The following is a 27,728-nucleotide window of genomic DNA, read 5'->3' on the forward strand; positions in this document are numbered from 1 at the left end:
CCAACATCATATTTTTTGCATGTGGTTATCTAGTGCTCCAGCATCATTTGCTGAAAAGACTCTTCTTTTCCTATTTAATTTTCTTGTCACCCTCATCAAAAATTAATTGACCATAAAATGTGAGTTTATTGCCTGGCTCTCAATTCCAGTCTGTTGACCTATATGTCCTTATGCCAGTACCACAAAGTCTTGAATAGTGTAGTTTGACAGTAAGTTTTGAAATTGTGAAGTGTGAGTTCTTCAACTTTGTTCTTTTTAAAGATTGTTTTGACTATTCCTGAGTCCGTTATATTTCCATAGGAATTTTAGGATTTCTGTAGAAAAGCCAACTGGAATTTTAGTAGGAATTATGTTGAATCTGCAAATCAATTTGGGGGGCATTGTCATTTTAACAATATTTTAACAAAAATGTCACTTTAACAATTTAGAAAAATGAGATGTCTTTCTGTTTAGGTATTCAATTTTTTTTTCCTTCTTTCTTTTCTTTAATGGTCATACCTGCAGCATGTTGAAGTTCTTGGGCTAGGGATTGAATTAGCTGCAGCTGAGGCCTACACCACAGCCACCTCAATACTGGATCTGAGCAATATCTGTGACCTAGGTTGCAGTCTCTGGCAATGTTGAATCCTTAACCCACTGAGTAAGGCCACAGATTGAACCTGCATCCTCACGGAGACTGTCGGGTTCTTAACCATCTTAGCCACAATGGGAACTCCTATTTTTTAGTTTCTTTTGACAGTGTTTTAGTTTTCATTTTACAAGTTTTGCACTACTTTTGTCAGATTTATTTGTAAATTCTTTATTCCTTTTGAAGATACTGTAATGAAATTGATTTCTGAATTTAATTTTTTGAATTGTTTATTGCTAGTGGATAGAGATAAAATTTAATTTTGTATATTGATCTTGTATCCTGCAATCTTAGTGGTGAAGCTATCTGTCTTTAACCACTAAGTAAGATATCAGCTGTGGGTTTCTCATGGATGTACTCTATCAAGGTAAGATGTTTACTTCTCTTCTTAGTTTGTTGAGTGTTCTAGATCGTGAAAGGAAGCTGGATTTTGTTAAATGTTTTTTTCTATGTCTATTAAAGTAATTTCATGGATTATGTCCTTTATTAATATTACACTTATTGGGTTTCATATGTTGAATGAATTTGCCTTCCTAAGGTAGATCCCACTTGGTTATGGTGTATGATCCTTTGTATATGTTGTCGGATTCAGTTTGCTAGCATTTTATTGAGGATTTGTACATCCATATGCACAAGGGACATGGAGCTGTAGTCTTCATTTCTTGTAATATCGTCATCTCATTTTGAGATTAGGGTTATACTGGCTTCATAGAATGAGTTGGGAAGGAAGAAACTTATTTTTTGGAACTTTTGAAGGAATGGTGTGTGCGTGTGTATGTGTGTGTGTGTTATTACTTTTTAAGAAGTGTTTTTATTATAGTTTATTTAAAATGTTCTGTCAATGTCTGCTGTACAGTAAAGTGACCCAGTTATACATATGTATTCATTCTTTTTCTCACATTATCCTCCATCATGTTCCATCACAAGTGATTAGATATGGTTCCCTGTGCGATAGAGCAGGGTCTCATTGCTTATCCATTCCAAATGCTATAGTTTGCAACTACTAATCCCAAACTCCCAGTCCATCCCTCCCCCTCCCGCTTGGCAACCACAAGTCTGTTCTCCATGTCCATGATTTTCTTTTCTGTGGAAAGGTTCATTTGTGCCATATATTAGATTCCAGATATGTGATATCATATGGTATTTGTCTTTCTCTTTCTGACTTACTTCACTTAGCATGAGAGTCTCCTGTTCCATCCATGTTGCTGCAGGTGGCATTATTTTGTTCTTTTTATGGCCGAGTAGTATTCCATTGTGTATATGTACCACATCTTCTTAATCTACTCATCTGTCCGTGGTCATTTAGGTTGTTTCCATGTCTTGCCTATTGTGAATAGTGCTGCAGTGAACATATAGGTGCATGTATCTTTTTCAGTGAAAGTTTTCTGCAGATATATGCCCAGGAGTGGGATTGCTGGATCATATGGTAGATCTATATTTAGTTTTCTGTGGTACCTCCATACTATTTTGCATGGTGGTTGTACCAATTATATTTCCACCAACAGTGCAGGAGGGTTTCCTTCTCTCCACATCCTCTCTAGCATTTGTTATTTGTAGTATTACTAATGGTGGTCATTCTGACTGGTGTGAAATGGCACCTCATAGTAGTTTTGATTTGCATTTCTCTAATAATTAGTAATGTTGAGCATTTTTTCATATGCCTATTGGCTATCTGTATGTCATCTTTGGAGATATGTCTCTTCAGGTCCTCTGCCCACTTTTTAATTGGGTTGATTGGTTTTTTGCTGTTGAGTTTATTACTTTTGAAACACATGGTAGAATTTACCAGCAAAACCATCTGACCTTTCTTTGTGGGAAGATTTTTGACTACTAATTTAGTATCTTCGCTTGTTATACATTCATATTTTCTATTTCTTCTTGAGTTAGGTTGTTTTAGGAGTGTATCCATTTCATCTAGGTTATGCAAATTGTTGGTATACAGTTTTTGTTGGTATACAGTTGGTATAGAATTTTTTATAACATTTTTTATTTCTATAATGTCAATAATGTCCCTTCTCTCTTTCCTGATTTAGTAATTTGAGTCTTCTCTCGTTTTTCTTTGTCAGCCTACCTGAAAGTTTCTCAGTTTCATTGACCTGGTCAAAGAACCAGTTTTTAATATCATTGGTTTTTCTCTACTACCATGTTTCTATTTTCTCTACTACCATGTTTCTATTTTCTATTTGATTTATTTCTCCTGTTGCCGGAGGCCAGCTCCGGCGGCTGGGGAGTATACATCCCGATCAGAGAGGGACGCACGTCGGAGAATGTACAACAGGAGACAGCCTCTTTGTCCCTTCTTTCAGGGCGCTGGACTGCTCAAACTTTATTTGCAACAGTGGTTGATTATATAGACAGTTTTTCATTACAGATTACATTATAGTGTTAAAAGTACATTGGTTAACTATTACATGGTATAGCAGCTATGCATCCTGTTTTAAGATCTCTATCTTAACTAAACTTAGTGAGTACTTTGAAGAGGCCATAAAACACAAGAATTTGGCATTTACAAACTTTGTAGACTGGTGCTTATCTTCAAAGCGTTATGGCAGGGAGACAGTGTAAGTAAATATAAACCAACTTAATTAAACTAGCTATCACTAAAAAGGTTTTAAAATCAAGGACAAAACTCACAGCTAGGTTTTTTGGATAAGATATGGCTAACTTCTATGGACCTCATTAAGATCCTAACTCTAAAGTTTACTATATGACTAGTTAATAGATAAACACTATGTTTCAACTAAGATGGATTTAAATAGGGGAAAATCTTTCAGGATGAAATTCGTATTATATTATTGTTGTAACGTTGTTAAATCGCAAATCACCACAGGAAAATAAGAATGGAAAATAAGAATAATAAGTAAATAATCAGGAAAGACTGAGGAAAACTGAATAACAAATAAAACAACAGGAAAGACTAGGTCACCCGAGAAACAGTCCATGTTCTCCAGCGCAAACATGGAAATTGTTTTCCCAGGAAAGCCCCAATTCTTCCCCATCAACATCAAAGTGAGAGCTGTGTAACCTGACGTCTGCCCTAGGCTTGTACCGTGCAGGCAGGCTTTTATCCTGACCAGAGGCCCACCTTCGGCATGCACCATTCAGGTGAGCTCCCTTTCTTGGTTAAGAACCTGCCTTCAAGTTTTTCTGCCATCAGGCAAGGTCCTTTTTTTGAGTCCCTGCATTTTCTTGGCTCCCCGCACTCTTCCACATTATTTCCTTCCTTCTGCTTGCCTTGTATTTAGTTTACTCTTCTTTTGCTAATTTTTTTAAGGTGAAGGTTTAGGTAATTGATCACAGGCTTTTTTTTTTTTTTTTTTTTTTAGCTTTTTAGGGCTACACCCGCGGCATATGGAAGTTCACAGGCTAGGGGTCAAATCTCAAATCAGAGCTGTAGCCACCAGCCTATACCACAGCCACAGCAACACCAGATCTGAGCCACATCTCCAACCTACACCACAGCTCATGGCAACGTTGGATCCTTTAACCTACTGAGCAGGGCCAGAGATTGAACTCACTTCCCATGGGTACTAGTTTCTGCTGAGCCACAACAGGAATTCTAGATCACAGGTGTTTTTAACAATGAATATTCTTCTAAGCACTTCCTTAGCTTTGTCTCATATATTTTGGTGTGTTGTTTATGTGTGTTTGTGTTTAATTATCTCAAAGTATTTTCCAATTTCCTTTCGGATTTTTTCTTTGACTCATTGTTTAATTTCCACATATTCGTGTTTCCCAATTTTTTTCTATTATTGATTTTTAATTTTATTCCATTGTGTTTGGAGAACATGCTTTGTTTGATTTAAAAATTATTGATGGAGTTCCCCTCATGGCTCAGCAGTAACAAACCCGACTAGGATCCATGAGGATGTGGGTTCGATCCCTGGCCCTGCTCATTGGGTTAACGATCAGGCATTGCCATGAGCTATGGTGTAGATTGCAGATGTGGCTCCGATCCTCCATTGCTGTGGCTGTGGTGTAGTCTGGCAGCTGCAGCTCCAATTTGACTCCTAGCCTGGGAACTTCCAAATTCTGTGGGTATGGCCCTAAAAAGCAAAAATAAATAAATAAGTAAAAATTATTGAGACTTATTTTATGGTCTAACATATGGTCTGTCCTGGAGAATGCTTCACAATACACTTGAGAAAAATGTGCATTCCGCTGTTGTTAAGTGGAATGTTCCATAGATGTGTGTTAGGTCTAATGGGTTTATACTGTTGTTTAAGACTTCTATTATTGAAAAGGAGGATTTAAGTCTTCAACTATTATTCTTGAATTGTCTGTTTCTTCCTTGAGTTCTGTCAATTTTTGCCTCTATACTTTGGGCTCAGTTGGTGCATATATATTTGTGATTTTGTCTTCCTTGTCAGATATTTTATCACTATAAAATGTCCTTATTTTCTCTCTCGTAACAAATGTTGTCCCTAAGTCTCTTTTATCTCACATTAGTATAGGCAGTCCAGTTTCATTTGGCTGCTCTTAGAATGGTGTTTTGGAGCACTTTTTGGTGCATCTTTTTGCACTCTTCTACGTTCCCTCTATTCATGTAATCTAAAGTGAATCTTTTGTAAGCAGCATGCTGTGTGGTCATGTTTTTAATCGATTGTGCCAGTCTCTGTCTTCTTATTTAAGTGTATAATCCACTTAAATTTAATGTAAATATGAAAAGGTAGGATATACATCTGCATTTGTCATTTGTTTTGTATGTCTTGTCTCTTTTGTTTATGTCATGCACATAAACCTAAGCATGTGCACAGTCCTATGCATGCACCTGGCCTTCTAGATTCCCAGAAATATGTCAAAGTTTTTCAGAGAGCCTCATAGACATCTTAAGGATTCTTCAGCTTTTTAAATATTTTGTTCAGCTCCTTTTTTGCCCCAACTGTTATCACCTCAGACACCTGCAGTGTTAACCTATTGTGTTCTACAAACCACTTCCTTTCCTTCTCCCCTCCCAGGGAAAAGGCTATTCATGCTGAATGAGATCTGAATCGGGTCAAGTAAGGACAAGCTTTGAAGATGAGAGTTTCCAGAAAGGTCAAATAATGACATTTCTCTTAGAATGGTGGTTTGGAGCACTCCAAACATGTTCTTCCCTTTCCAGTGGCTACCAGACCACTCTTGGTTTTCACTCTGATTGCAAGAAAAGTCTACTGTGATGCTAGGATGATGGGAATGGGTGTAGGTCAAGTGAAAATGTCATACAGCTGGTCTTACTAAAATTTAGCTGTTTTTTTTACTCTAATCTGGATTATCGCAAGCCTTTGCTTAATTTCCAGAGTTCTGAAAAAGTTGATTCTGACAGCTTTTGCCAGTGCATTTATGGTTGAGCAAGATTTTCTCTCATTGCTTTTATGGGAGACTAAGTTTTCAGAAGTTTACTTCTGCCACCCATTGACATCACTCCAATTTAACAGATTTTAAAAGAAAGTATAATCACCCCCCAATTTCTCCTGTAGAGTTGTCCTTAAAGTATAAACATGGAAGATAAATATAATAGCCTCCAAGGACTAGGAAATGCAACACCAGTAAATCTGTAGTGATAAACTGCTTGATGAAGAAGTCTTACTAACCAAAAATTAAGTTGAAAATAGAGTTTAAGCATTAACTTGAAAGGGGACAAGAAGGATCCTTTAGGGAGCATGAAAATAATCTGTATCTTGATTTGAGTGATGGTCACATGTGTGTATACGTATGTCAGAACACATTGAACTGTACACTTAAGAGTAGTGCATTTCATGGTTTATAAAATCTGCCTCAGTTAAAAACAAAAAAATACAGAGCTTAGGAATTGAAAAACTGGGAAACTGTATGTTAAGTCCTGCATTCATTTAAATCTACAACTATGAGTAAACAACTGGGAATTATGAATCCAGAATAGAATTTAAATGGCTGTGCAGAAATGTCTTCTAAATATCAGGAGTTGGGTATAAAGGCTAGGAAGGAAGATACATATTATGTGTAACTAATACACATAATATGTATGTGTATATGATCTTTTCTCCTTGCTTTAGTGTATTCTTAGGAACCTCATTTCCCTTGTAGAAGCCTTTACTAAACTTGAGTGGATTTTTCCCTCTAGTTTATTTGAATTTTTTTCTTGTGCTCAAATCAAACTAAATTTAATGTTTTTACTTTTTAAAATTCAGTCTATAGTATGATCTCATTTTAGCCTATTCTAGATTCATATGTATGCCTGGAGTGGTGTTTTGTTGTTGTTGTTTTTTTAAGGCCCCACCTGCGCCGTATGCAAGTTCCCAGGGTAGCAGTAGAATCAGAGTTGCGGCTGCCGGCCTACGCCAGATGCTTAACTCAATGAGTGAGGGCCAGGGATGGAAGCTGCATCCTCGTGAATACTAGTTGAGTTCTTAACCCCCTAAGCTGCAACAGGAACTTCATGCTTGGAGTGATCTTATAATAAGTGTAGTTATTTCTAAATGGTAAGAATTTGGATCTTTTTTTTTTTTTTTGGTCTTTTTGCTATTTCTTGGGCTGCTCCTGCGGCATATGGAGGTTCCCAGGCTAGGGGTCGAATCGGAGCCATAGCCGCTGGCCTACACCAGAGCCACAGCAACGCGGGATCCGAGCCACGTCTGCAACCTACACCACAGCTCACGGCAACGCTGGATCCTTAACCCACTGAGCCAGGCCAGGGATTGAACTCGCAACCTCATGGTTCCTAGTCGTATTTGTTAACCACTGAGCCACGACGGGAACTCCTGGATCGATTTTTTAAAGCTAGCTTTGCTCTTAATTTTTCTACTTTCCTCTGAATTGATTTTTTTGAGGATTTTTTATAGTTGATTTACAATGTTCTGTCAATTTCTGCTGTGTATAGTAAAGTGACCTAGTCATATAAATATATATATAATATATAAATTCTCACATTGTCCTCCATCATGTTCCATCACAAGTGATTAGATATAGTTCCCTATGCTGTACAGCAGGATCCCATTGCTTATCCACCCAAATGTGATAGTTTGCATCTACTAACCTCAGACTCCTAGTCCATCTGAATTGCTTCACTTATTTTTATGAGCATATATTAATGTTTACAAAAAAATAATTATTTTAAAAATAAATTTTATAATATTCAGTAATGACAGACATATAGGGAAACAGTCTCATTATTGTTGGTTAGAGTAAAACTGAGTACAATTTTCTTTAGGGCACTGTCTAGTGGTATCTGTCACAAACTTAAATGCCACTCATATGCTGTGAATCAAATTACATTCATGTGAATCAGTCCTTTCAAAGTATTTTTTTCATTATTATTTTTGTCTTTTTAGGGTCACACTTGCAGCATATGGAAGTTCCCAGGCCAGAAGTTGAATCAGAGCTGTAGCTGCTGGCCTATACCACAGCAACGCCAGATCCGAGCCATATCTGTGACCTACACCACAGCTCCTAGTAGTGCCATATCCTTAACCCACTGAGCAAGGATAGGGATCAAACCTGCATCCTCATGTATGCTAGTCAGACTTGTTTCCGCTGAGCCATGACAGGAACTCCTAAAGTATTTATTTACATACACAAAGAGGAGCATAGAATGTTCACTGCATGGTTGTTTATATTAGTGAAATATTAGCAGCCATTGAAATGTTTAAGTGGATTATGGTGTATTTCTGATATAAAATACTACGTAGCTACTAGAATAATGAAGGCTCAGGAGTTCCCATCGTGGCACAACAGAAATGAATCCGACTAGGAACCATGAGTTTGTGGGTTCGATCCCTGGCCTCGCTCAGTGGATTAAGGATCTGGTGTTGCCATGAGCTGTGATGTAGGTCACAGACTCGGCTCGCACCTGACTTTGCTGTGGCTATGGTGTAGGCTGGCAGCTATAGCTCCAATTAGACCTCTAGCCTGGCTGCAGGTGTGGCCCTAAAAAGACAAAAAAGGCCAAAAAAAAAAAAAAAAAGAATTATGGAGGCTCATAATGTACTACATGAGAAAATTCCAAAACATTATGTGAGAAACATTTATTTATTTGTATAGAATGATTCCAAATGTGTGCTTAAAAAAAAACAAACAAAAAAAAACACCCCTAGGTGTACATATATACATGTTTGTGTATTAAATGCACAGGAAAGAACCTGGAAGGATTCTTACCAAATAAACAAGGATACCTCTAAGTTAGGGGCGTGAGAGAATGGTTGGAGATACAAAAAGGACTTTTTTGTGTTTGTGAATTATTTTTACGTAGAATTAATGCATGTGTTTTAACTTAAAATTTTTGTGACCTATCTCTGGTTGCACTGTGGAAGGTGAATTACGGAGATGACTGTAGCTCTCAAGTAGAAAATGGTTTAAAGAAGCACATTTCACTTTTTAAACTCTGAAAAGATCTTCTAATTAAAAAGGATCTGGAGTTCCCATTGTGGCTCAGTCGTAACAAAACCAACTAGTATCCATGAGGACGTGGTTTTGATCCTTGGCCTCGCTCAGTGGGTTAAGGATCTGGTGTTGCTGTGAGCTGTGGTGTAGGTCGCAGACGCAGCTCAGATCCTGCATTACTGTGACTGGCATAGGCTGGCAGCTACAGCTCTGATTCGACCCCTAGCCTGGGAACTTCCATTAGCTGCGAGTGCGGCCCCAAGAAGACAATCAATCAATCAATCAATAGGATCTGATCATGAAGCTTTTGTACTTTGTGAATCTTAGATGATTTGTTCTTTTCATCAAAGCTATTTCAAAAAGAGGCTGAAATTCCAAAGTGCAGGAATGAGGATTGGAGAGAAGATAAAGAGAATTGAAGGGCACAAAGCGGTTGGATTTAGTAAGCACATGAGAGTTGGAAAAAGTAGTGTGGAAGATAAAATTGAGTTGGAGGACACAGGAAAAAGAGCAGATTTAAAGGAAGAGGATAATGAATTAAATTTACTATATTGAAGACCTGTGGGAAATTCTCATGAGGCTGTCTGTAGCTGGTGGTTGGAAAGAACAGCCTGGTGCTCTAGAAGTCATTGGTGTTTGGATGTTTTAAATCATGACTGTCGATAGTTGAGATGACCGAAGGAAGAGTGTGTGGAGAGAAGATGCTTACAAATGGAATCCTGGGGCACAAACAAGTAAGGAGATAACAAAGCCATCTCTGAAGCCAACTGAAGAGTTGCACTGCAGAGTTGCATCCAGCATTGCAAGGATGGAGATGATGTGAGTGGTCAGTACTACCACAGCTCCATGGGAAGTTGTAGTACTAGGGACTTTGACCAGAATGGGTTGTGGTAGAGAGCCCTCTAGTGGAAGGGAGCATGGCATTTGAGGAACTGGAGGGAGCCTGGTAGAGCTGAAACTCAAAAAAAATGTTAATGAGGCTGGCAGAAAAGCTCCATCATCCTTTGAACACAATGTGATCACTTTTCTTATTGGAAAGAAATTAACCAGGGGTTAGTTTTAGTCTCTCAATGTATGAAGGTTATACGTAAATTTTTCTTTTTTCTGTCCTGTGAAAGATAGAAAAGAGTTTTTGAGGCGCTAAAACTTGTGGATAATGGCATTTTTTTTTTTCAAGCAGTGGGGAAATAAAGGGCATTATGAAAATTTTCTCCAAAGGAGAAGTACCAAAGCTGACAGTAAAGAAAACTGCCTAGCTGAAGTTCCAAAGGCATCTTTCCATATTGATACATAGCCATTTGTTTAAAACACCACATAGAATTTTAAAAACTTTTTTTGGGAGACATTTTTTTATTATAATAGTTACACATACAGAGAAAAGTGTCCAGCTTAATCACTTTTACAAAGTAAAGACACACGTGTAACCACCATCCAGATCAACATCAAGAACAATGCTGGTCACTATACAAGCATAAGCCTTTTTCAGCCTGCCTCTGGTAATAACCTCCTCCCTCCTAACCACAGATAACTGCTATTCTGATTGTTGTCCATGTAGATAAAATGTGTCCATATTTTTAACTTTAAATAAATTGAATCATACGGTATTGTGTGTAGCTTTTTTATGTTTATGTCTAATGTTTTTTTGGCCAACATTACTTTTGTGAGATTTGTCCATGTGGTGGAATATAGCAATAGTTTTTACCCTTTTTCTACTTGGTGTAGAAGTCTGTAGTAGAATACCCGAATATCACAACATGTGCATTTTCCTGTTAATGGTTATTTGACTTATTTCAAACTGGGGACTATGATAGATAATGCTCACAGAGCCTTCTTGTACCTGTCTTTTGAACAAATTCTTTTGAGCATATACACATTTCTGTGAGATATATGCCAAGGAAATAAATTGCTAGATCATATGGTACACATATGTTCAGCTTTAGTAGATATTGCCCATTGTTTTCCAAAGGGGCCCTGACATTTTACTCTTACATTAGCAGTGTGAGAGTTTCATGCACTCCATGCCCAGCCAACACTTGGAATTGATGGCTTTTTGTAGTTTGATTTTAGTTTCTGTTGTTTGTTTTTGATGCTATTTTAGAACATCAGGTTTAAAAATCTGCCCAGTATTTCATTATATGAATATACCATGGTATTAGTCTCCTTTTGATGCGGTTTTGCCTTCTTCCCCTACTATAACACAGCCAGAACCTGGACAGCTCTAATGTCTAGTAGGCCCTGTGGTTTGTTATATGTGTGATCTGACTGTTTAAGGAAAGCAACAGAATCATTTTTTTTTCTTAGCAGATTTTCCTCAGATCCCCTTTGCTTTTTTGGGGGGAGTGGGGGTGGGGCTATACCTGCAGCATATGGGGGTTCCCAGGCTAGGAGTCTAATTGGATCTATAGATGCTGACCTACACCACAGCCACAGTAACACCAGATCCAAGCTGTGTCTGTGACCTACCACAGCTCATGGCAACACCGAATCTTTAACCCACTGAGCAAGGCCAGGGATCAAACCTGCATCCTCATAGATGTTGGTCAGATTTGTTTCCACTGAGCCACGACGGGAACTTCCACTCTGTTTTTGAGTAGTATGATACCAATATAAGAACCCATGTAAAATAGTTTGGTTTTGTTAACATGAAAATCAGTTTTGATTTCATGGTGGTAAATGGTTGTTTTCTTCACTCTTGTTAAAAGCAGTGTAGAAAAATAGTATAATGTCTGAAACTAGACTTTTGGTGAAAGCATTGATAAACACAACCAATTTAATTATACTGAATAATTTGCATTCTCTTAAAACAAGCCTACAGTGATAACTGCCGGCACCTGCATCACATAGATCTTCAATCCATTGGAGAACTGCTGTGTGAATGACTTAAAAATGTAATCCCTTCAGTTTTAGAAAATTCTTTTGAATTTTGCCCTTTGAAAGTGAAAGGTATTTCCAATCAGAGAACCATGCTTCCCAGCCCAACCTTTCTTTTAATAAAACTCCCTTCCCTCATTTCCTCAAATTTTCTTTTAACCTAGGTTTTTTAAAGTATGAAGCTCTAGGGGCTTCCTTTTGATGAGATAAATGTGATCACCAGACCTTCTGCCTCTTCTCATGTTAAGGGGGTGTGATTACTTCAGGATAACCACTCTTCCTGTTGTGCATTATAGCTTTAAGCAGGTGTTGGCACAGGTGGTGTTCAGTACTATCCAGTTACCATGAGTAATTCCTTTGGAGAGATTAGGTACTGTTAACCCTCTGTGGTAGCTGAATGGTCTTTTGGAAAGTGCCTTACGGGCATATAAGACAGTTTCATATTTCCTATTATCCTTTGCTTTTGCAGTTGTATGTTGAATTATTCATTTTTGGAATAGTTATGACCAGAAGGAGTATGTTATTCTCATACTAGTAAGTTGTAGATAATGCTTTTTTACTTTCACTTGTGGAGGTTTTCACAGTTCTAATTAATTGCTGTCAAGAATGTCTTCGTGATAGCTGAAAACTACTGCTTTATATTCTGTTCAGTGTTTTGATAAATTGGTATTAGAAGAACATCTTTACCTCTTGAGATTTTGTAAGGTCATATTGTAATTTAACTCTAAAAGTTTTCTGTTAGTTAGGTGTACTAATAACAAGTCTGGGAGTTCCCATGGTGGCGGCGCAGTGGTTAATGAATCCGACTGGGAACCATGGGGTGGTGGGTTCGATCCCTGGCCTTACTCAGTGGGTTAAGGATCTGGCGTTGCCATGAGCTGTGGTGTGGGTCGCAGACTCAGCTCAGATCCCGAGTTGTTGTGGCTGTGGTGTAGGCCGATGGGCTACAGCTCCAATTGGACCCCTAGCCTGGGAACCTCCATATGCTGCAGGAGTGGCTCTAGAAAAGTCAAAATGACCAAAAAAACAAAAAACAAACAAGTCTGAAAATAATTAGCCTACATGAATTAAATAATCCAGAAACCTATTGAAGAGTATATTTTCAATGACCTCTCCTTTCCCAGGCCCTAAATCTTATCAGTGTCAGTAATGAGTAGCAAAAGATGCTGGCTTGATTGTTTTATTTTTTTGTTTGTTTGTTTTCCTTCTAAATAATCTGGTAAATGTTCTAATATTCTAAACCAGGATTGGGAGTAGAGGTGGTGATGGTAATTGAGCACGAATCTAACCAACTTCTGACAAGTATTACCTAGGAATCTCTTCATTTATCTTATATTCATGGACCTAGTTTAGAGATTAATTTAGAGACCACTTTCATATCTTGGTAAATGAAATGTTTTGGCCTCTAATGGAGCATTTCTGAATATATCCTTGAGTTAGCTTTTACAAAGAAGCCTGATATTAAAAACCTTTGCCCAAGTTTCAGCTTCTTTATACAGTAACAGAGTAAACTGCCCAGTAAGTAACCTAAAACCAGCAGTCCCCTCATTAACTTCCCTGTAGTTGCAGTACCCACAACAGCTATTTTTCTTTCTACATAGGTATCAGTCAGAGCCGGATCTCTCACTGGCTGTTGCAGCAAGGATCAGACCTGAGTGAACAGAAGAAAAGAGCATTTTACCGATGGTATCAGCTTGAGAAGACAAACCCTGGTAAATATCCTTTTCTTTTTTTTATTGCATCTGAAACAAAACAAATGTAATTAATTACTTTATTGAATCCATGTACTGACTTGTCTTCCTCAAGGTAGTTTCATACTCTACTCTTGTTCCTTTATGCCAAAGAACACTCTTAACTGTAAAATCTAAGCCCTGATTGTACTGATTTTTAGCTTAGTGACTAATATTATGTAGTCATTTTCACAGCTTCCTCCAAAACTTCTCTGTTTCCAGGTTATATTATGATTGTCTATGGCTGTTTTTTTTTTTTTTCCTCAGCTCTTGGTACCCATATGATTCCATATCTAGTTGTGTGTGTGTGTTTGTAAATCTTTTTTTTTTTTTTTTTTTGTCTTATTGCCTTTTCTAGGGCCGCTCACACGGCATGTGGAGGTTCCCAGGCTAGGGGTCTAATTGGAGCTGTAGCCACCGGCCTACACCAGAGCCACAGCAACTTGGGATCTGAGCTGCATCTGTGACCTACACCACACCTCATGGCAACGCCACACCCTCAACCCACTGAGCTAAGCCAGGGATCGAACCGCAACCTCACGGTTCCTAGTCGGATGCGTTAATCACTGTGCCATGACAGGAACGCCTGTAAATCTTGTTTTAGTAATATAAATTTAATAATTTTACTTCATTCATGATATACCATATCCAGTGATTGTTGCTAATGATTTTTCTGTTTCTAATTCTGGGTAATGAATTTGCCTTTGAACCTTAGGCTGAAGCTGCCCTGATGACTTTGGGAGCAGCGGTAGGTTGGAAAGTACAATGAAATATTAAGGGGAAAGATCACAAAAACCTTTGTATTATCTAAAATTGCCAGGAACAGGCAAGATCTATTGCAGGATACTTTTAACAGGTGGTATATACAGTAAAATCTGAAGTCATGTGACAGACTGTCTCAATCTACACATAACAAACTGATGGCAATGAGATCAGTCTCAGGTTTAACCTTGTGATTAAACCTTGAGCTATCTTCTGTAATAGTACAGCCTTTGTTAACAGATTAAATCACCAGTTGAAATACTGCGTGTTAAAGACTCAGCTATAATAATAGCATTGGCTCTAAAGTGGAAATAACAACTTTATATATGTATGAGACGTATATGTGAGACGTAAATGTGTATGTTTTCAAAGATGCAGTTCCTTTTTTTTTTTTTTTTTTTAACTTGAAAGGCTCAGGCAGGACAAAACAGAACAGACCATATCATTCTCTCTCCAGTCAGTTATTTAATCTACTCAACCCCCCATTTCTATATTGGAGTGTTTCAGATTTACAGAAAAGTTGAAAGAGCAGTACAGTTAACAACTGTTTACTCTCTTCTTAGATAAAATAGTTGTTAACATTTTGCTACATTTGCTTTATCCCTATAAAATAAATAAATGAATAAATTTTAAAATGTATGTATGCATGTGTACAAACACATAGTCATTCTCTTTAGTAGTCATCTCCTAAAAAAGGGTAATTGCCTACATAACCACAATTCCCATTATCACATCTAAGAAAATTAATTGTAATCCAATTATATCACCTAATATTGGTCCATATCGATACTTCTTTAGTTATTACAAGAATGTATTTTGTAGCTTAAGAATTAATTTTTAATTGAAGTATAATGATTTATATTATTTTAGTTTTATATGGATAGCAGAGTGATTCAATTATATATATTTTTTCAGATGTTCCATTATAAGTCATTACAAAATATTGAATATAGTTTCCTGTGTTTATGTATTTTATGTATAGTAGTTTGTATCTGTTAATCCCATACTCCTGACTTATTAGCTTTTTTAAATTAAATAGTATGTAATTTAAGTTGACATATTTTGGATTGTTGTTAAGTCTCTTTAGACTCTAAAAATCTAGTCACTTAAGGTTGTTTTGGGTTTTTTTTTTTTTTTTTCGTGACATAAACTTTTTAAACCATCTAACCTTACAGAACGTCCCACATTCTGGACTTTTCTATTTCTTCTTAGTGTCAATTAACTTATTCTTCTATAGCCCATGTATTTTGTGTAAACTGAAAGTTAGGATTAAAGGCTTGATTAGATTCAGGTTAAATTTTTTGGTGAGAATACTTTATGGAGTGTTTAGGGAGGACATTTAGTAATGGCTAAAATACATCAAATTTGATATATTTTGAAATACATCAAAATAAAATGCATAGGGAGATGGATGTATGATAAAATAAGTGTAGTAAAATATTAGATCATATGGGTATAGATTTTCACTATAAAATTCTTTCATTGTTGCTGTATATTGAAAGTTTTCACAGTAGAACATTGGGGCAAAATACTTTGTAGGTAATGTTTACCTCATATTACCACATATTGAGAGGCATGGATTATGGTTTATGGTTTTCTATGGATAGATTCCCAGGATCATATGGTAGTTCTATTTTAGTTGTTTGAGGAACCTCCATACTGTTTTCCATAGTGGTTGCACCAGTTTTCATTTCCATCAATAGTGTGAGAGGGTGCTAAAAGATACATGCACCCAGTGTTCACTGTACCACTATTTACAGTAGCCAAAACATGGGAGCAACCTAAATGTCCATTGACAAAGGAATGGATAAATAAGATATAGTACATATATAAAATAGAATATTATTCAGGCATAAAAAGCATGAAGTAATATCATTTGCAGCAATGTGGATGAACCTAGAGATTATCATACCTTAATAGTTAGAAGTTAGATAGTGAAAGACAAACATCATATATCACTTACATGTGGAATCCAAAAAAAAAAAGGTATAAATGAACTTATTTGCAGAACAGAAAGAGACACACAGACTCTGAGAAACTTATGGTTAGCAAAGGGGACAGGTGACAGGGATAAGGATGGACTTGGGTTTGGGATTGGCCATATGCACAATGAGGTATATAGAATGGTTGGCCAATGGGTCCTGTATGTGTATAGCACAGGGAACCCTATCCACTATTCTGTGATAACCTATGCAGGAAAAGAATCTGAAAGAGAGTGCATATGTGTACACAAATAACTGAATCACTTTGTTGTACAGCGTTATAATCATCACAACATTGTAAATCAGCTATACTTGAATAAAACTTTTAAAAATGAAAAAAAAAGAGGCATGAAACGTCAGGTTGTAGTACCATTCATTTGCTAAATTTGAGTATTTGTTCAAGTAATTGCTGGATCCTGTTTTTGCAGTTTGTAAATAATCTATAGGGCATTATTTTGTCACTGGATGCATGGCCTTTCCTGCAACAACCTGAGTGGTCTTAGCATCTATTGATGATGCTTCCCTGAATCAGTTATTCCAGTGGGGGATTGCAAAATGGTGATAATGTCATCTAGCATTCCTTCAGTATTTATTAGCTGGCAGTTTTTCTACAAAGAACTTTCAGTTTTAGATGTTTTTCTAATGATATCCATGTATATAGGAAAACCTCTCAAAATAGTGACTCTGTTATTTATTGCAATTAGTTAAAAGTTCTGAAGCAGCACAGTTCTGCAGTTACCTGGTGGCCTAGTGGTTAAGGATTCATCTGTGTCACTACTCTGGCTCTGCTTCATTCCCTGGCATGGGAACTTTTGCATGCCATGGGTGAGGGCAAAAAAAAAATTTTTTTAATAAAATTAAAAAGGCAGCACAGTTCAGTAGAAATATAATATGAATGACATATATAATTTTAAATTGTCTAGTAGCCACATTTTAAAAATAGCTAAAATTAATTTTAATAATATATTTATATATGTATTATCACTTCAACATTTAATCATTACTTTAAAAAATTATTGAGATCTTTCTTTCGCTCTTCCTCCTTCCCTCCTTCTCTCTCTCTCCCTTCTTTACTCTTCCTTCCTCTTTCTTTCTTTCTTCCCTTCCTCTCTTCTTCCCTTTCCTTCCATCCTCTCTTTCTTCTTTGGAATCCGGTGTGTATTTAACACTTAGAGCCCATATCATCTCTGACCAGCTATATTTCGGGTACTCAATAGCCACATGTGGCTCGTGGCTACCATATAGCCTAAAGATTCATATTGAGGCAACATTTTAATTTTAGCTCTAAGCCATCTTCTTCAAGACATCACTTCTCCCATGATTCACAGCAGAGCAAAGCAAATGCAGAAGGACAAAAACTTGGTACTTGGTCTGTTTAATAGAGCAGCTTAGGCTATGAAAACAAGAGTTGGGCTAGGTAAATAAGGAAATCTGCCCAGGGGTTTCATAAACCTGGTGACATGTCAGCAGTTGGCTTCCAGGTGGAATATCAGAGGGATGTTAGGATATTCCAATGTATATACAGCAGTAGCAGTGAAGAATTTGGAAGACAACACTAGTCAGCTGTGTCAGGTAATTAGCCTCTATAAGAGAAGGGATTTTTGTCTCTTGGATTTGGCACTTAGACCTGTGCCTGACATATAATCTAATCATAGCTGGTAAAGCTGATCTCTCACACTGGATTTCAGGGCTGGGCTTCAATCTTAGACAGGGACATGGATACCAAGAAAATGAATTCACTAGAAATAGGAAAGTGAGACTCTCAGATGAGCACTGTTGCAGCTGATCTGATATCACTGCAAACTGTGGAATACTACTGTTGGAATCCAGTTTTTCGCATTAGGGTGTTAGAGTGTTCTTCTGAAGATGGAACTAAGGCATTGAAACTGAAAAAAAAGAGAGAGGATTAACAGCATCATCTAGCTATTGAGTAGCAGCTGTTTTTTGTTTGTTCATTTGTTTTTTTAAGGATATAGTGTCTCCTTTTAAGAGCAAGTTCCCTTTATTATACGTATTTGCTTTTCAATGAAGGTACATTAGCAACTGCCCCCTTTTTAAAGAACTTCCTGTTTTTTATTTGAGAATCAACTCTAGTTGGGAATTCTTTCTGGTTTTCTAGTTTAGTTCTTTCTGGTCTATTTTCTAGTTTGCTGTAGAACATAATTTAAAGTTAGCTGAAGAAGGTAAGTTCATAATTGTCAGTTGATAGTTTTCATTGTATGAACAGTAATTGGATATTATCAATTGAAATTTAGATTTTAAAAGTTTTTCTTGGCACTTTCACCTTTATTATAAGAGCTAATGGGGGGAGTTCTTGCTGTGGCTCAGCAGTAACGAACCTGACTAATATCCATGAGGATGCAGGTTTGATCCTGGGCCTCGCTCAGTGGGTAAAAGGATCTGGCATGGCTCTGACTGTGGTGCAGGCTGGCAGCTATAGCTCTGATTCAACCCCTAGCCTGGGAACTTCCATATGCTGTGGGTGCGGCCTTTAAAAGACCAAAAAAAAAAAAAAAAAAAAAACCAAAACAAAACAAAAAAACTAATAAGGTATTGAATTTTTCTATATTGAAAAGAGCTGAGGAACCAAGTTCACATAGTTGAGATCTGCTTTTGAGAGGCAGTTAGGTAGAAAATAAGATGTCAGTAATTTTTATTGATAGTTGTTTTATTTCATTTTTTTTCTCTTTCCAGGACAGATAGCTCATCAGAAGAAATGTAAATGGTACCATCCCTTTGCATATGTTTTGAGAAAGACTGCAAAATTAAATAAAATCACAATCAATGAAAAAGTACTTTTTTTTCCTTTAAATTTAAGCATTTAGAAAACAAATGAAAAATGTTTATACATTTTGTGCCTTTTTTCCTGGGCTTATAGCATTTCTCTCTGTATACTTTAAAGTTCTCTTTTTCAGTCTCTTCACTGTGGATCCATTTGAATAGGTTTGTTTGTTTGCTGTTTTTATTTTTAGTCTCTCTTTTAGTGGACTCAGCAAGGAAAATAATAGTGTAAATGTTTAGGTTATATTTATTGATAATCCCATAGATATGGTGTAATTCTCTGATAAACAGACCAATCATCAGAATTTCCCAGAATAACCCAAAGCCTGCCAAGGCATATGAATAAAATAGGCTGATGGAAACTGATCAAATACATTTTATCTTATTTCTTATGAAAACATTTACAAGAAAATGCCTATTTTTTAAAAGCACCGAGTACTAAATTCAGCATGGTTGACATCAAAATCCCCTTTATTTAATCAAATTAAGCTCAACAGTCCTTTCCCTTGTCTAATTTAAACATTACTATAGCCGACCAGGTTTGATGAGTTCTTCTTGGCTCATGGCAGTGATTCTGCATATTTCTAAATGAAACAATTAAATAAAGTTTGCCAAGAGGCTTATGCAGCAAGCACATGCAGTAAATTTGGAGATCAGAAGTAATGCCTCCTCTCTGTTGCAGAGTGTCAGAGTCTCAGGGAAATCATGTGTGTGACATGGGGAAGATGAAAAATTACTTTTGGAGAAGCTAGTTTCTATGAATGGAGCAGTAATAACATGCTTGTAGTCATTCTTTTATTAGCTGATTGGTAAAGGCTCACCCAAAAGTAACACTGATAAGGAAGGAAATGATTATAGATGCAAAGAGTGCATTTACCAAGATATTAAAATGTATCAGGAGATTAGGAAGAATTTTTTCCCCTCTTGGGTTTAGGTTTGCTAGATAAATCTGCAAATTTTTATATTAATGGGAGCCAGAATATAATGTGGAGGGGAAAAAAAATGTTTCTGTAGAGAACACAGGTGATAAATACGGTTCCTATGGTGAAGAAAAATAGTGGATTCCTTAGCCAACCCAGAACATTTATGTTTTACCTCAGAGTCTTATATACATTGTTTCTGTATTTTAGTATCTTTGTATTTTTCTGTCAGAGTCAACAATTTTGAACCCATTCTTGTGTTATTCATTGCTCTCCATCCATTTCTTTCCCCTCCCTCCTCCTCCTCCTCTTCTTCTTCTCCTCCTTCTTTTTCCTCTTCCTCCTCTTTCTTCCTTTTCTTCCTCTTCTCCTTCTTCTTCCCCTCCTCCTTCTCCTCCTCCTTCTCCTTTTTCTTTTTCCTTTTTTTAACAGTTGCATCTGTAGCATGTGGAAGTTCCCAGCTAGCAGTCAAATCAGAGCTGCAGCTGTAGGCCTACACCACAGCCATGGCAACACTGGGTCCAAGTCACATCTGTGAGCTACACAACAGCTCACAGTAACACCGCAACCTTAACCCACTGAGCAAGGCCAGGTATCAAACCAGCATCCTCACACAGAAAACATCAGACCCTTAACCCACTGAAGTAACCAGATCACTACTTCTCTCTCTTTTTTCCTTCTTCCCTCTCTCACCTCTTCTTTTCCTTTCTGAGCAATTTTATTTCATTTAAGTTTCCTTTTTTTTTTTTTTTTTTTCCTTTTTTCCTTTTTGCCATTTCTAGAGCCACTCCTGCGGCATATGGAGGTTCCCAGGCTAGGGGTCCAATCAGAGCTGTAGCTGCCAGCCTACACCACAGCCGCAACAACGCGGGATCCGAGCTGAGTCTGCAACCTACACTACAGCTCACGGCAACGCTGGATCCTCAACCCATCGAGCAAGGCCAGGGATCGAACCTGCAACCTCGTGGTTCCTAGTCGGATTCATTAACCATTGCGCCATGACGGGAACTCCTAAGTTTCCTTTTTATAAAAAACCTGGACAATACAGGATATTATAAAGAAGCATGGGTATATTGCAGTAAACCCTTATACCAGGAAAGAACCATTATTAACAGTTGGCTTATTTCCTTCACCCTTATGATTCAATTAAGATTCTTTGTATTCTTTCTTTTATGTGTGCCCATTTATCACTCTAAGAAAGCATGCTGTAGTTACAGATATGGCGCACATGTTGCAATTCATTGACCTATTTCTCATCTTCGACCACAGAAGCCCTGAAACTCTCTATCCTTTTACCAGAGCCAGACCTTGGATGAGAGGGCCTGGTGCCTTACCCAGTTCATTTCTACCTCTGTCTTTATCAGTCATGGTAGCAAGTTTGGCTCCATTTTAGACCGTTTATCATGGCTGTAGAACAAAGTTTATATAATCTAATTTAGATTCCAGAGCCTCAATATACTGTAAATCCTGCTTGTATTTACTTATTTGCAGAATAAAAACAGAGTCACAGACTTTGAAAACAAACTTATGGTTACCAAATGGAACTGGTGGGAGGGAGAGGTGCAATGGGGATTTGGGATTGGTATATGCACTCTGTGGTGTATGGAATGAGTGGCCAGTGGGGACCTGCTCTATAGCACAGGCAGCTCTACCCAATATTCTGTGATAATCTATATGGGAAAAGAATCTGAAAAAGAGTGGATGTGTGTATATATATATATATATAATTGGATCACTCTGTTGTACAGCAGGAATTATCACAACATTGTAAATCAACTATACTTCAATAAAACTTTACAAAAAAGAGTAATTATTAACCAAAAAAAATAAAGTACCAAAGCAAAGACTTTGAAACCCTGTAACCTCATAGTTCACTTACATCTAAACTTTGTTAGCTTTTTATTGGGCCTAGACCTAATTGCCAATATTTTGGCAGAATGAAACCCTTGTTGCTGAACTATCTAAAGAAGTGTTTCAGTTTAGTGTCTCAGTGTGTAGGCCTGGAATTTTTTAAATGAGAAGTCAGCAAACTCTTCCTGTAAAGGGCCAGATAGTAAATGTTTTAAGCTGTGTGGTCTCTGTTACAGTTATTCAATTCTGCCATTATAGTACAAAAAAAGAGGCAATATGTAAATGAATGAGTGTGGCTAGGTGCCAGTAAAACTTTATTTAAACTATGGCATCAGGCCAGAGTGTGCCACATGTTTTAAGCCAGTGGTCTCTTATGGTTTGTGTGGTGACTTATTTGCCCATTTGAGAAAGAAGTCAAATATTTACATCATTATTCTAAATAATGTGAAATGCATTAACCATATAAGAACAGATTAACAGTTTTGATTTATATCAAAATCAAGATTACAGAGCACACCATAAATTAAAAAAAATGAATGACAGATAGGGAAAAAAATAGTTGCAGTCTATGTGACTAGCAATTTTACACAGCAATAAGAGGAATAACAAAAGAAAAAAGAGCAAAAGATATAAATTCACAAGAAAAGATATAATGGTCAGTAAATGCTCATTCTTACTAATAGTTAAATCTTTATATTGAATAGTTAAATCTTTATACTGAAGAGAATTTTTTGCCTGCCAAATTTATAAATGCAAATAATTAGTAACACTTAGAATACTCAGTATGTTGGGGAATTGGAGAAATAAACAACTGGAGATGATTGTGATGTCTTATATTACTTTATTATTGTGCAATAAATTACTCCACTGTTTAGCAGTTGAAAACAACAAGCATTTATTATCTTGCAGTTTCTGTGGGTCAAGAATTTAGGAGCAACTTAGCTAAGGTAGTTCTGGCTCAGAGTTCTCATGAGGTTGTAGTCACCCTGTCAGCCAGGGCTGTGGTCACCAGGACAGGACAGTCTGAGTCTAAGGTCACTTCTGTGAGTATTAGCAGGCCTTACAGCCTAATGGCCAGAGTTATCAGGTCCTCCACATGGGCCTCACCATTGGCTTCCTGAGTATTGTTACAACTTTGGTGGCCTGTTTTCTCCTGAGCAAGTGATTCAAGAGCCAGAGCAGCAACACAGACACCATGGTGGTATTCTACATTCTAATCTGGTTAGTTGCAATAGCTCTAGTCAGAAGCTGCAAAGCTTCTTATGACCTAGCCTCCATTTCCATTTTGTTATCAAAACATGTCACAGGACCAGTCCAGATAAAACGGCATGATGACCAGGAGGTGTGACCTTGTGAAGGGCCATCCTTGGAACCTCTCCCAGGAAGTTATGCTTGGGAGAGATCATGTTGTCTTACTCTAAAGTGGTAGTAGTGAAGGTAATATAATTTGGTCTGATTCTGGATCTATTTGGAAGATAAAATTGACAGGATTTGCCTATGGATTAGACATATATATGGTATGTGGGAGAAATAGCAAAGTCAAAGTTGAATCTGAGATTTTTGAGCTCAGCAATTTGAAGAAAAGGGATGCTGTTTACTCAGATGGAAGAGACTGCAGTATAACAGGTTTGGAGTGGAAAATCAGTATTGATTAAAATTTTGGACATCTGTACATATAAAGAGACAGTACATATAAAGATGTAGCTATTAAGGGAAGATCAACAAATATTAACTAACCACAGTGTTAATTTAACATACAATAAATAAAGTATAATTCCTATTATGAAGAAAAATATATACATACATGCATTAGCACCAGTTCAGGTTGAGAAAAGACTCGTCAAGGAATTAGTAAAATGTCTTTATTATACATTTTTCCCATTGGTTTTTTTATGTTTGGAGGTAAAAAATAGTATAGCATTAACAGGCAGTTAACTTATGGAGATCCGATTTAGTTAATAGAATAAAAACATATCAAATATCTTTTTAATGATATATTTGACTTTTTAAAAAGGACTTTACTACAGTTAATGTTATTTTAAATTCATTTCCTACCTGCATACATACATTCTTTAAAAGGCTCCATTTTCTCAACAGTAAGAAGTCTTTTGAATGATAATGAAAGGTTCTGAACATACAGGATGCATTGTTCAGATGAAGATTAAAGCTGTCAATTGGGAATTTCAAGAGAGATTTTTCAGTGGAAGATACTCTGATTTTAAGTTGCCACTGACCGAAGACTGTACTTCCCTATCCCCCTAAAGATAGGGGCTTTATTCTGAAGATTGACATAAACAAAGATAAAAGACAAATTATAAACTTAAATTAATGATGGACATTTTAGGGAAGAGTTTTTGTCTCTTTGGATTTTTATTTTGGTCAAATAACTTTTAAAAAATATAAATATCAAAATATTGGGCCTGCAAGTTTCAGTGGAGGGGTAGAAGTTTACTCTTTTTTCATGATATGATTTGTCATATTGGTTTTAGTAAATTGCAAGATATTTGCACAAAACATCTTATTCATTTCAGGGGCCACACTAAGTATGAGACCAGCCCCCATTCCAATAGAGGACCCGGAATGGAGACAAACGCCTCCCCCAGTCTCAGCCACATCTGGTACCTTCCGACTACGACGAGGGAGTCGATTTACCTGGAGAAAGGAGTGCCTGGCCGTCATGGAAAGGTACATGTCTCCTTTTCCTAGGAGCAATCGCCCAAACTTAAGAAGAGAAACTTTGGATAGATTTGGATATTTTTCATTTCAAACAAGTAATTTGAGATCTAGGTTCTATCTCTAAAAGTACTTTAGACTTTTATAAATACTGTATTGTTGAAATAAGACAATCATTGAGAATTCATAAAAACTAGAATTAACATCTGTCAATATAATTTAATAGTGTCCTTAGTAATTTAAGAAACTTTAGAAGGATTTTTTTGGGTTTAGATCTTTATGTTATATTTTAGAAAAACTCTTTGAAGCCTTATTTTCATAAAACAAAAAAATTGAATAACTGTAGGAGGCCACTGAAAATTAGCTTTCTTTGATAAGGAGTATGGCATGAATAAGCTTAGCCTCACAGGTTAGGAGTACTTGTTTGTGGCTTTGATTTCTTATCCTCTGACTCTAGCACCTGTACCTGATCCATAGTAGGTACTTGGTATTTTTTAAACTTGAATTTGACCTTAGCTTCTGTCTTCCCATTTGAAATCATATACATTAATTAAATGTGGCTATGAAACGTTCAGTATATTTAGAGTGGATCCTATAGTGCAATTATCTTTTTAGTTTCCTACCTATAAGTAATTTACAGAATATTGTTTTGATGGGGAGTTTTATATGCAATAAAGTAATAATTTTCTGTTAGAAAAGTATTTACTTCTGAAGATTAAATATAAAAAATATATTAGGTAGAGGTGAAAACGGTTGAGCTTGAATATTGTGATTTCTCAATAACTTCAATAATGGAAAAGAGTGGAATTGAATGTTTACAACTATATTTAACTTCTAAGCTGGTACAGAAGCATATTTACATTGAGCCAACTTTACATTTCTTTTTCCACTTACCTAATCTACCAATTCAATGGTATATTCAATGGAAAGAACATTTGACTGAGAGTTAGAAGACCTGAAGCCTGATTTTGGCATTGTCATTAACCACTTATGTAACTGTTTAGGTCACAAACTCTGAGCTTTAGCTTCCTTATCTCTAAAATAAAGGGATAGGAGTTCCCCTGGTGGCACAGCATTGTCACTGCTGTGGCTCTGGTCACTGCTGCAGCACTGGTTTGACCTCTGGCCCAGGAATTTCCACATGCCATGGGCGCAGCCAAAAGGAAAAAATAAAATAAATAAATAAAATAAAATGAAGGGATAGGTTAGGAGTTGGAGATTAACATTACGCACTACTATATATAAAATAGATAACTAACAAGGACCTACTATATAGCACAGGGAACTCTACTCAATATTTTGTAAAACCTACATGGGAAAAGAGTCTGAAAAAGAATGGAGATGTGTGTGTGTGTTTGTGTATCAGTGATATATATCACTTTGCTGTATACTTGAAACTAACACAACACTGAAAACCTAAATTATACCCCAATAAATTTATTTTAAAAGATTGGAAATGCTAAAAACATAAATATTTCTAAAATAAAATAAAATAAAATATTTCTAAAATAAAATAAATAAGTAAATAAATAAAATGAAGGTTTTCCACAGTCAGTAATGACTTACATGTCATCTGGGGCTTTTGTCGTATCTCTTCCTGCCCATTTCCTCATTATTTCCCAGCTCATTAGCTTCACTACCTGAAAGAGAGGGAGACTAAGTGCTGAATGCAGGACATATTTTCTTGTATATGAGATAAAGTCGAAATTAAAAGCCTTGCTCAAGAAGAATGTTAGATTCAATAGGCAAAATGAGACTATAGATATCCAGTGATGTTATCATCTGTTCCTTTCTCACTCTTGTTATTATAGATCAGAATAGAAGCCATTTATTGAATAAAAATTCCTTATAAGCTTGAGTGGTTAAAATGAAAGAGTGGGGAGTTCCCTTCATGGCTCAGTGGTTAACGAACCACTAGGATCCATGAAGATACAGGTTTGATCCCTGGCCTTGCTCAGTGGATTCCGGATTCTGCGTTGCCATGAGCTATGGTGTAGGTCGAAGACACTGCTCGGCTGTGACTGTGGTGTAGGTCAGCACCTGTAGCTCTGATTCAAACCCTAGCCAGGGAACTTCCATACGCCGTGGGTGCAGCCCTAAAAAGCAAAGAAACAAAAACAAAAAACAGAGTGAAACTTTGTTGTTCTAGAGATCTCATATTTACAATCTGCTGTATTTTTCTCATTTAGAAATTTTGATTCTTTTAAGAGATTTGTTCAGAACTTACTACATAATAGACATGCATTTAAATAATATCTAATTTAAATTATTTCCAATATTGTACATTTTCCTCTGGGTAACAGGATAAGCTATAGTATTAGTTTCTAGTTGACATAAGTACTAATCGTGCTACTGATTCAGCTATTTTTTCATGAAGATACCAGTATACATTTATCATATAAGGTCAGTGTGAGGAAGGATTAATTTAAAAATAGCTAACATTAGTGTTGATATGTGATACTGCTAATAGACTTTCAGAATTAAGCATTGAAGGCTTTGCAGGTCTTTCTTTTTTTTTCCAAGACAACAAGAACTAGCCACAAAATCACACTGATTAAATTTCACTTAAGATATTGAGCACTGATCCCGAGTAAGGCTCCCATTTAACCTTAATTTTCACTTTTAACCTTAATATTAATTAATGTGTCTTTAATCTAGGAATTGGTTATCTTCGGATTAATTTTATCTTCCCTGGCACAGCTAGTAAGAAATATGTAGTTTATTGCCGTAGTTGCAAAATGTAAAAAGCCTTTCAGAGTATTTAATAACAATAGTACAGGTCCATTGTTCATTCTGTGAAAATGGAACTTTATTTTTTAATATGGAGTATAAAATTCCCTAGTAGTTCCCTGGCGAAGTAGCAGTTAAGGATTCAGCATCGTCACTGCTGTGGCTTGGGAACTTTTGCATACCATAGGTACAGCCAAAAAAAAAAAAAATTCCCTAACCTCAGAGCATTTCATGATATCTTTTTCCTAGACTGAATAAATACAGGTGCACAGACTGTAAAGCCAACAAAATACTGTCCTTCCTCAAATACAAGTCAAAAATTATTCCAAGATAAGTTTATCACCCAAATAAATAAATTTCAAATTAATCAAAAAAGTGAATCCATATAAATAATAGAAGAAAACATGAATGATTCCTCCATATCCCAGAAATGATAAAATTTTTCTTATAACTCAAAATCCAA

General features: G+C 36.5%; 1 protein-coding gene across 7 annotated transcripts in view; it reads left to right on the top strand.

Moving 5' to 3' along the window:
• HMBOX1 (homeobox containing 1) overlaps positions 1 to 27,728 on the top strand; it is a 202,472-nt gene that overhangs the window by 120,358 nt on the left and 54,386 nt on the right. For all 7 annotated transcript variants that reach the window (XM_005670463.3, XM_005670458.3, XM_001926736.7 and 4 more), the window contains exons 5-6: positions 13,438 to 13,548; positions 24,394 to 24,547. In XM_005670463.3, coding sequence (XP_005670520.1) covers positions 13,438 to 13,548; positions 24,394 to 24,547 — 265 coding nt within the window. The remainder of the gene's footprint in view (positions 1 to 13,437; positions 13,549 to 24,393; positions 24,548 to 27,728) is intronic.

Source organism: Sus scrofa, chromosome 14 (assembly GCF_000003025.6).
Source record: "Sus scrofa isolate TJ Tabasco breed Duroc chromosome 14, Sscrofa11.1, whole genome shotgun sequence".
NCBI classification, from domain to species: domain Eukaryota; kingdom Metazoa; phylum Chordata; class Mammalia; order Artiodactyla; family Suidae; genus Sus; species Sus scrofa.